We start from the raw sequence: 11574 nt of genomic DNA on the forward strand, positions 1-11574 counted from the left end.
AGGATGCTCCAGTACAAAATCAGAACACTGAAACAGCAGCAAACTGTATCCTCCCAGGACAACCGTTCATGTTATCGTCCCATGACAACGTGCATGTTTCTCAAGTTTACGCTGCAGCAGTCAACTGTATCCACAATTCAGCACAGGATCAAATCATCATAAATAAATGTACTTGTGTACTCTTCAGATAAGAGTATTGACGATGGATACCAATCAGGAAATCGACAGAGAAGAATGTCCCAAATCTGGCAATGCATTCAATTGCCTTCGTGACTAACATCCAAATACACCCGTCTTTATTACAACCACCACTCTATCTGAAGTTTTTTCACATCAAACAACTATTCGTTCGTAGGACACATCTTGACCCAGGGCTATCTTCTACGTATGTCTGATGCTTCGACAGGGTACTGTTGAACTCAAAGTTGCTACAGCTTTTTGTGTACGTCGTGAAGATATGAATGCAATAGAAAGTACTGACCTAACATAATGCCTCTGCCTAACATGAATAGCTAGATACAAGATAAATGAGCACTACGTCAAATTGTCGATACACTAGAAGTTGGGGAAACCAATGTGCCTTTCCTAAATATTGACAGGGAGAGCGGTCAAGAAAGCCAGCGTGTAAGGGGACGTGGACTTGCCGAAAGGTGTACACCAACGTGGAAGCTTCTCAAGGACCGTCTCGACGATCGGCGTAACTCTATTCACATCCGTTCTTAGTTTTACCAAGAGAGGAGAATCTTGTACTTCAGCCTCTTCTGTAGATGCATGTGTTGCGTTGCTTGACCAGAAAAGGGTTAGCTGGAATTTCGTTGGTGAGCTCTTGCCACCTGCAAACTGGATGGTGTGCCATCCATCTAACTCACTCTTGCCGCCCAGCTGAACCAACTGCTCTGAATCCACTGCATAAAATAAGACAAGGGAAGGTCAAATAAGAAGACATAACAGCTATCTAGTTCGCCTGGATTAATCAGTCTATTTAATGGTAACTCACCATCAACAGTGAAGTCATCGATTTCCTGCCTATTAATTGCGAGAGTCCAGCGAGTAGATGACTTGGTATCAACGGATACTACTGTCCTACGGGCATCATCTGTGACAGAATCACTTTCAACATGGAGCACTGGAACTTCAGATTTGCTCCATCCAGTATTGCCCCCTTTGTAACTCCTACAACCGTACTTCACCGTAAATGTCACGAAATCAACTGTCATATTCCTTCCGCAAGAAAATTCTTCCCCTCTAAGGCCCGCCAATTCATTTGTCAACTTTCCAGGTGTGTTCGAAAACAGGGAAATATAGGATAACGGATCTGTATTTCCATTGTTCATTCTTGTAGTATCAACAACATGCACAACCTGAGAAAATAAGGAAACAGTTATCATTGGCAGTATATACCTTCATAGTAGCTACTATTTCAAGACACATTTAACTCCTTGATTTCTTAATAATATAACCTTGCTAAGTAGTAACTAGCATTTCTAAGCAAGCAATTAATACTACACGGTTAATGGCAACATGAGATGATCCATTGTGTTTGGGAACCATTCAAGGACATAAAAGTCATTTCATCACACACTCTTTAATTCTTATGCACAAAACTATAATGACTTATATTTCAATCTGAAGGTCCCGCTCATCACATGCATAAGAGATTATCTTAAAAGAATGCTGGATTTTTTTAAAATAAAATAAAATAATCATCTTCAAATTATGGAGGAGTCAAAACAATTTGCCATTAACTCAAAATATTAGGATACCACAATTTAAGATAAATCCACAGTAACATAAAAGAATAGTGCAATAAATAAAGTGTACCAGTGCTTACATTTACAGGACGAGCAATATCCTCTGTGAATGCTGGAACAATGTCACTTGATACCAGTATAAGGGCAAGACCAAATAATGCACACAACACAGAAAAAAGTGTTCTTTTCGCACCTACAGAAAACATTATCCCAGATATCAGCTTCTTTGAGATGTGTTGTGTGTAAGACAGAAAGCAGATGTATGTACATATTGCAGAAGTGCAAGAATTAGATGTGACAATAAATGTCTGAGTACAGCAACTTCAGAGGGAAAAGTTTCACCAGCAAAAACCACAAATGTCACAAATCTATGATCATTCTCAGATTAGTTCAGCTTTGAAGCTAATTGCAATTTTGGTCTCTTATTTGTTTGTGGTCACCTTTGGTGGCTTGTAAATTTTAGTACCAACTTGGCATTATTCCAACAAAAAGTGACACACACTTAGGTGAATGTTTAGCTGGAATGATCATTCCTGAATCCTCAGACTCAGAACAACACACCCTTTACAGGCTTACACTTTATGTATATCTCAAATCAAAGCAAGATCAAATTTTATATAAACAAGATGGCAGAAATTTACAAAACAAATGTGATGATATATCAAGCATGACATGATTTACCTGAGATATGGACGTATGAAAGAAGATACACAAACGTAAAAGAGACAACTATAGCGATGCCAACAGCAACTACTACATTCCCAAGCCAGTCTGGTAGTCCACCAGGGTTCCTGCATATATTAAATCAAAGTTGACCTTAGTTTGGTTAATTTAATCAACTGGCATTTTTGTTAACATAATTTAAGTTAACAATTTTCATAATCCTACTCCTACACAGCGAATGAGAAAAAACAGTACACATTTGGAGATTGCAGGCTCGAAAGATTACCTATCAAGCCGTACAATACTTCCAACCATCACATCAACCATGCGAATAAACAAACCAGCAGATGACACAACTGGCACAGCCAGAGCCAGAACCAGTGTAACGATCTTAAGCTGTTTGGGTGACCTTACAGGGGATAGTGTTGCTTCCATAAGACCATCTGCAACGAAAAAACAGCCATCAATACTCCAGGTAAATACCAACATATTAACTACTCAAAAGGTCACCCCAAACTTACATGCAAAAGCAGGCGAAACAAGCCAGATGAGTGCTACATAGGATGACCCGACCTTCAAATAGGTTCCCAGTATCAAAACTATGAGCCATTGGACGAAACCAGATTTGAAAATCCACCTCTCAGCTTCCAGGCCAACAATGTAATCTATCGTGTTACCAGTTAGACCTGGCTTTGTTCTTGAATAGACTTGGTTAATGTGCTTCTTCAGAAGAATAAATCCAATATGCTGACCAATGAATGCCCCAAGCAGTGCAGGTGAACCAAATAAGCCAATAACTAACCACGGATTCGCAACAAAGGAAACAGGAAAGGGACATATATGTGGCAGAGCAAATGCTACCACAACCGGTAAGAAGACAGAAAATATCAATGTTAGAATAATGCTCAAACATGATATCCCAAACGACACAAGACCAGGACGTCCACCCATAAGCAGTGATGTTCCCCATATCAGGAGTGACTGAAATATTATCGAGTTGTGAAACATGGTTGCTAGTCGCTGTGAGTAGACCACCATGTACATGCCCTGCAAAGTTGTCACATACAAGTAAGAAGCCGAAACAGAAGAAAAATTCAGTTGAATGTGAAATGATGCTAACTAAATCCACATACACTTTCTCAAGATACTAACAAATTTGTTGTCTATTTTCCAGATACCACCAAAAACATGTTATCACCTACTAAAATTATCTGCATATATTCCTCCAGTTATGGCATGGTCTAACTTTTCTTTGAGGGAATCCATTGTTCATATTTTTGCTAGCAAAGCCAAACATAGGAGATGAGAAATAGAGAGATGCCATGAAAAAATATTGGATGACTCCATTCCATCGCTCTAACCAATCAAAATCAAAGGACTATTAAAGATGGACAACTCATCCAAGAATTGGGTCATTCCTAAAGCAAGATACGACGTACAATAGTGTTCTTTCTGTTATGAAAGAATATGTGATATTTATTTTCTCATATTTGCCCCGTCATACCCATACCAGCTCCTATAATATCTTGCCACCCCAAGAAATTCAAGTTTGCTTGGACATCACGATTGACAAGGATTTTGTTTCAAAGAATGCATCTCTTTGTTCAATAACAAATTGTGGATAATAAAAAAACAATTGACCTGAAGTTAATAACGCATTATTGGCACCTTTCGTGTTCTTAATATTGCCCGACAACCTGAGTTACTACATGAGACATAATCGCCTCAGAAATGTAGAGATTTATTTTCCATAGGAACATATAAAAATGCAAAAGCTATGTGTAGTTACTTAGCTTATAATGAGAAAAAAAAGATAATGCATGGTACAGCCATAATATTTGAAAGACAGCAAACAAAGATGATTTAATCATTATACCAGAATGTCAAAGAAAATAGCTTTCTTCTCTTCTGTGTTCTCTTGCTTTGCCTGCTGTGCATCCTTCATAAATTTTGGTGATGAAGCAGCATGCAGTAAGAAAGCAAGCATATTTTCTCCAATATGCTGAAGCGATCCTGGTTTCAGAAGCTCCATTTTGTCATTCTGCATAGAATACAGAAATAAGATATGATGAGTAAGCAGCTGAAACGTTTGGCACTAAAAAATGGATGGAATCTGCCTCCACATATTCTTTGGGCCATGTATTACACATTCGAGATTACCAACATTACGGTTAGATCTAGAGCTAGTACCTCAGTTCAAATCTCTGATTAGCAGGCATAAATTACAATCTCATGGCAAATGAACTATTGTAATCAAATGGCTGTAACTGACTAGATGACATAGATACATTAGTTATCAAGTTTATAACAAATACAATTAAATGCATTTTAAGGGACTCGGTGGCTGTAACCTTCTCTTCAGAATCTTAATGGACATATTATATATACATAGTCAGACCAATCTGTTTATTAGAAAAACAGAACACAAGCTAAATCACTGCTATTAGTGTATCATAAGGTACACGAGCAAGTTTGGCTCGAGGCTTTGGCATGGTTGCGTTTGTCGTGCCGCACGCCACGGGACACGGACGACTCTATCTTCACTTGGCTGGTGGAAGCGAAGCAAACGCGCCCAAACCTCTCCGCAAAGGGCTGGGATCAGCAGCGCTGCTCCTGCCATGGATGATTTGGAAGCATAGAAACGACTGTTTTTGAGGGAGCACAGCCATCTGTGCACGACCTGATGTCCAAACTCAAGGAAGAAGCATCCCTCTGGGCTAAGGCGGGTGCTATGGGGCTTAGGGTAGCGCTGCCGGCGACCTGGGATGTGCACTGAGTAGCTGAGTGCGTACGATGTATGCTGCCTCCTAGGAGGATTGTAAACAGTCTATCTTTTCAATGAAATGAGACGCAAAGGTCCTTCGCTTCTCGAAAAAATAAGGTACATATATATGGAGTCATCAAAGCAAACCTTTGTGTGATACACGGATGTTGTATCTGTATATGCAAAATCAAGGCCAGGAAGACCAGCAACTTCCTGATATATTTGGAAATCAGTAGCAGATTTTATTGCTCCAGAACGGAAAACATCCTGTAATTAGAAGTTTAGTTATGCCATATTTGCAAGATGAAATGAAGACAAACTAAGATTAACCTATGCTATTTGAGTAAAGTGCCATGTGAAACCGTATTAGTTCACTCTAGTAACAGGATATCACTTGATATTTCTTCTCTAAGTTTGGAGTCATCACTAAACAAGCTGATGTGAGGTGGATCATATCCGTCTTCATAATGTAAGAGGCGAATTAAATGGGGCATTTTTAAAAATTATAAATTGCTTAATGTTGTTCTGAGCTGCTTGATTTCAGAATTGCTGGAAATGTGACATAGTTTCCACACTTTACTATAATCAAATGTTACCCGCTAGTGCCTGAAATATATTTTATCTTTTTAGAGAACAATAGCTGGCCAAGAATAACTTGGAACTCGAAAATCACTTAAACTTCTATAGCAGGACAATTTTTGTATGCGGACTGCACCTGTGAAGGTAAGTGAACCTCTCTGAAAAGTGAAACTGTTCTTTCTAAGACAGCAAAGCTCGTGAATGCAAATGAACAATGTGTTACCTGTGTAGCTATCTGAGCAGATGGATATTTCGCTACAGCAGCAAAGCTCTCCAAAGCAAAATGATGAGTGCCCTGTTATATGAATAAAAAGAGTAGGCTGAGCTGAAAAGGTTCAAAATCAATGCTTTAAGCAGATAAAAATATCTTGTGTGCCTAACTTTGAGAACATACAAATTATCTCGGGAGGTGGTTAATCTTTTATTTTCTGCCATAGGCAAACACAAGAGAACTGTAACTTATGTTACAATGTTCAAAAACCTTATTTAGTAGCATTAGCATCAAAATAAAATAAAAAACAAGTACAAGATTCTTACAATTTTATATGCAATCATAATTTCAAAAAACGAGGGGAAACTAAATGAATTTGAAGTAAAACTTTAAAACAAGTACATGACTCCTACAATTGTAAAGCAAACATAATTTCTGAAAAGAAAGGAAAACGGCAAATTTTGAGCCCAACCTGAAAAAGTGTGGATTTCCCACTGATACCCATAGCTTCCAAATCAATAGCGAAACGTACTGAGTTTCTCCAGTGGTGCTGCACAAATATCAGTAAATTACATTATAGAGTATAGCGACAGTGACATGAGCCATACATCAGTTACAGCATGGTTTATTGTGATGTATGAAAGTAGTTACCTGAGTTATAAAACTGTGGGCCCCGTCAAGACCCTCTTCTTCCCCTGTGTTGAACAGAAACAGGACACCACTCTTAAACCCATGAGCCCACTGAGACACTCCCCGTGCAAGCTCTAGCATGACTCCTACACATGAACTGCAATCTCCGGCACCTCCCCTGGAACAGCATAGAAGTAAATTTATTTTAAGAAATTGACAATTGTTCTGCTGCAGTACATGCATTTGAATAAATAGCCATTTGGTGTGTCAATAAATTACATCCTGCTACCATTAGATGTACAATTGAAATATCTGCCTAGTGAAAACCATCCTCAGACAGAATGATCAGGTAAACAAAACATGGCATATATAAAACGACTTCATCTGTATTGCTACTTCAAAACAAGCCGCAAAGCTACATGCTCGTTCAATCTTCATGTGCTGTATTCAACCCAAATAAAGGATCACGAATCTTGTTACATCTTGTACTTAGTTTAAACCTAACAGTCCTTGTCAGGCTATCTTAAGAAAATTTTGCTTCTCCATACGTGTCCAGTTTATGGACAATTGAGCCCATATATTTGTCCAATTTAATTTATTTCGTATACATTCCATTTAGTCCACTTTATGCACCCACCGCTTCCTCAACTGAAGGTGGTAATCATGTTGGATTCTTGCGTATAATATTTTGCAAAAGTAAATATACCATGTCCCAATTCGACCACTAAGTGTCAAAAAGGCATAAGGAAACTCTTCGCATCTGATGGTAACCAGATAACGTGTTGCTTAAGCATATATATTACATTACATAATGCAACGCAGAAGTAAAGCTGTCTCATAAGTCTTACGTTGTCGAAACTGTGTCGATATGAGAAGAGACGAGAATCAAATTTTCTTCAGCTTCTGGTAAATACTTGGGAACAATTCTGAGGATCACGTGCTTAAGATCTGAATACAGGAGTGTTTTTCCATTGAAAAGGCCCCCAGCTAGACGATTTGCACCAATATCTGTGTGGAACAACTCCAGTTGAACATCAACGTCCCAATGAGCTGTCTTCTTTATTTTCTCTGCTTCTGCATATACATACTATTGCATGGGAATGTCAAAATTGGATAGTGCAACTAGAAGGAGATATTATAGAAAAAATGTAAGTTCCAAGAACAATTCACATGGTAAGTTAAGATTATACCATAGCACCATTATAATGAGAGAAAGAAGAAATATAAGAAATAGTATAAGTGAGAGATAATATGAAAATATACTTAGGTGAATCCTCTGTTTAACTTAAGGTGCCTTAACCTATTCCCTTTATCATTATTATGCCCAAACCCCAGACCTCATTTTTTTCTCAATCCCCAATCCCTGCATGGCTGAGCTGGTGGTCCAAGACATGGCTGAGCTCGTCTGGACTCCCAGCATAGAAGCACGGATGAGATAAACAACTAGCAGCCAGGATCAGGATGACCATGTCAAGGTGAAAGGGCAGAGAGCTTGAGAGAAGTCAACGAAGTTGTTGTCTTCTGCATCTTGGTTATATTAGTGTGAGAAAGAAGGGAGAGAAACAGGGTTATACACATAATCTTACAATGTTGGCATGAATTGGCATCCAATTTCCTAACAATGCCTGGCTGCACTAGCTGTGACCTGGCATGACCCAGTTAACGCACTTCACTGAGTAAGATGTGCATATTGTAAGTACCATGCCTAAACGAACCACTGGCATGGTGCATAAGTTCAGTGATCCATCATGAAATTTACTCCTGGATTGAATACATTGTAGTTTCTAGGTGCCATTTTTAATGATAATGTGAAAAATGAGCTTACTGGAAGTATTCAGCAATGTGACACAGATTGTTAACACTAAGTTACTTAATTAGAACTTTTTCAAATCTAAAGAAGAAATCAAAATAGTGCCCAAGAGTAAGATGATCCAGCTTCGCCCAACTACATAACTGGTTATTACGGCTTAAAATAGTTTCGACACGAAAACAACATAGAATGCAAACTTAAAGCAGTCTATTTCTCCTACTACAGAGTTCAATTCGTTGGACAAGACACCACAATTAGCATTAACAGCCAGCAAGCTACTTCCAACGTAATAGAAAAATGTCACTGACCAGGACTCTTTAGAATATATTAATGCATAATAACATTAACTGAAATGTTATAGTTGGTCTGAACAATTAAATTTTAAGCAAAAACTGTTTAATAAAAAACAAAAGCAAGAAAGTTAAGCACAACCTGCACAGCAAGATCGAGGGAATCTGAACCAACAGGATGAGGACCCAGGCCTGACAAGTACTTCACATGCTTAAGGGCAGAAGCCTCTGAAAACCCGCGCTTACCAGCCTGCTCAGCATCAAGTGGCAAAGGAAGACTTGCAAACTGCATACGGTAAACAGACCATGATCCATGAAGGAAGAGTATCAGCAGTCCCAGCAACAAATAAGGGCTCCTCTTATGCCTGTTGTTATCGTTATCAGAACTGACTCCTTCATCAACGTTAGGCTTCTCGGGCACTGACACAGAAGAACCTCGCCCTCGAGGCATTCTGCGTGTTCAAACGTAGCGAGACACCTGAAAAAAATAGACTGTTAAAAAATAATTATCTTGGTAGCATCATAACAGTACATGAAAATACTACAGTACGTCAGTACTAATGGTGGAAAGTAACAACACAATACCTAAGAACTCCATTTCATATAACAAAATAGGTAACAATTAGCATTTGTTATTTTGTTCTATTTAGGGAAAGACGGAAAGTTAAGATGGAGTTCCTGCGATGAAACTTGATAAAACTGTTAGGTAATTTAAGTTCCAGCTACCAAAAGAAAGATTCTTAACAGATCCCGGCTAAATAAAACATGAACTGGATACTCCCAGTTTTCTTCAGCCTTCAAAATCATGACGTTCTGCCAATGCAGAAAATGAGAGTGTGCTAACAGCTAACTTCCCACTCTTCCACTTGAGAAAATACATGACAGTCAAATCAGATACATACTAACATACACAGTCTGAGGGCGTCAGGACTTCTCTCTATAAGTTTATAGCATGGTTCCACCTGTACCCAAGGTTCAGAATTTCAGAGCAGGGATGCTCCCGAGTCTCGAGAGCAAAGAGCCCCCTAAAAAAACTAAAAAACAAGAGAACAGAGTGGCTATTCAAAACGGCCACAATTGGTTCTCGAAATAGAAACTGGAAGTCTATGGATGAGAAGCAGACTGCTTCTGGCGGTCAGGTTGCCATAAAAAAGACAGAGACAAAAAAAGGGCAGGTTCATTCACATTTACTGCGTCCACGGCCTGCAGTTTTTTAAGAGGCGGAGGATGTGGACCGAGCAGAGGACAGAAGGAAATCATATGGCAGGCCGCTGCGAGAATTTGCAGCCTCTTCAGGTTAAATGTTTCACAGGGGCAGCCAGCAAAGGGTCCCAGCTTGCACTTGTAGCCGAAGCATTTACCGCGAATTATGAGTACGGTGTGGCCTGTCGACGCAGCCAGAACAGGAACAGCCAACTAATAATAATTAGCACGAACTGATCTCAGCAGCATGTAATACGCCGAATAAATTAGGTAAGCAATACTGGCATCAGCTTTGAAGTATCAAGTGAGGGGCAGAGTTAACAGAGAGCATGGACCATGGGTGGTCAGTTCAACCCCGCACATCTCTCTCGTTTGATTTTAAAAACTGCAATTAATAGTAGTACTACTGTTAGTTGAGGATGAGAAAAACATAGGTGGATGCGCCCGCACATCGAGCATTGGAGACATCGAGAACTAGTTGAACCATGGATGTGCAGATGGGATTAGATTAGCGGCAGAAGAGGAGGTCGCAGCACATTGGACGGAGAAACAGAGAGAGATTGGAAACGATCCGCTCACAGAGAAGGCAGCGCTAGAGCAAAATTGGCGTAAGAAAGCAACACAGGCAAAACTAGCTAGGGCTCCTTACCAGTAGCAGGAAGCACGGCCCGATCGATCTCCTGGTCCGCGTCGGGGGCAGCAGCAGAGCAGAGCAGGGCAACGGCGACGACGACGACGAAGGAGGAGGCGTGGACTGGAGGTTGAGCGAGAGAAGTTTCCGCGGCGCCGTAGCCGACGACGAGGAGCAGCCGCCGGCGCCGCGCGGGGATGGAGATATGGGGAGAGACGAGAGACGACGGCAGCGCGAGCGAAGAGAGCAGAGGCGCGTCCCGTGGCGCTACGGGCTGCTGCTATGGTGGTGCCAGCGGCCTGACGACTTTGGTGCGGGGCGGGGCGGGCTCTGGACCGTCGCTGGTCCCGGGCCGAGGGTGGGCCAGGTCGGGCCGGGAACTGAGAGCATCTCCAACGGCCCCGACGCAAACGGTCGGGAACGCGCGACCACTTGCTTCTGCCTGCCAGCGACCCTGGCTCAATGCGTCTTCTCAACCGGCGTGACTTTAAGCACGGCAACTGCTGGGAAGGGCAACCGTGTTGATCGATGCACAAACTACTGGAATGGAGCGTGAACTCATATAACGCGGGAAAGAGCAAACGCAACCCTCCCTCGATTCTTGCGCCGCCATTTATTCCCGCTCAATAAGATCCCTACGTCTGCGCATTCGGATCTCCAACAGGTCGCCGCCATTCATCTCTACGACTGATGGTGCCATGAGCAACTTCTCTTTGCCATCGGACTTCGATAGCGTGGGGAAGCCATCGGGATGGCGACATTGGTGGGATAGAACTGGCACGCCGAGCAGCTCTTGCTCCCCGCCGAGGGACTGCCAGGAGGAGGATGGAGACGATGTTGCCGACGATGGCTAGGACAAGGAGGAAGCGGAGGAGGATGAAGAGGCCATGTGGACACGGCTGGAGGCAGAGGAGGCGGCAACAGAGAAGGAGGCAAGGGCCCGGGCGAAGACGGAGGCGCGGCCGGCGTGCACCGATGATGAGGAAGACACCAAGGACGACTTGTCAGAGGGGTACATAAGCTCGTCAGACACATTAGACAC

The 11574-nt window shown here is 41.4% G+C and overlaps 1 protein-coding gene across 1 annotated transcript; it reads right to left on the reverse strand.

Moving 5' to 3' along the window:
• Window positions 1-274: 274 nt before the first annotated feature.
• LOC127335621 (uncharacterized) lies at window positions 275-10812 on the reverse strand. The gene is made up of 14 exons (XM_051362339.2): window positions 10551-10812; window positions 8841-9176; window positions 7447-7685; window positions 6620-6776; window positions 6441-6518; window positions 5981-6052; window positions 5326-5445; window positions 4291-4455; window positions 2936-3461; window positions 2701-2857; window positions 2433-2542; window positions 1832-1944; window positions 998-1361; window positions 275-905 (listed from the first exon to the last, which is right to left on the reverse strand). Exons 2-14 carry the CDS (start codon window positions 9147-9149, stop codon window positions 586-588), a joined length of 2730 nt encoding a protein of 909 aa, XP_051218299.1. The 5' UTR covers window positions 9150-9176; window positions 10551-10812; the 3' UTR covers window positions 275-585.
• Between the last annotated feature and the right edge of the window lie 762 nt (window positions 10813-11574).

Source organism: Lolium perenne, chromosome 2 (assembly GCF_019359855.2).
Source record: "Lolium perenne isolate Kyuss_39 chromosome 2, Kyuss_2.0, whole genome shotgun sequence".
Taxonomy (NCBI): Eukaryota; Viridiplantae; Streptophyta; class Magnoliopsida; order Poales; family Poaceae; genus Lolium; species Lolium perenne.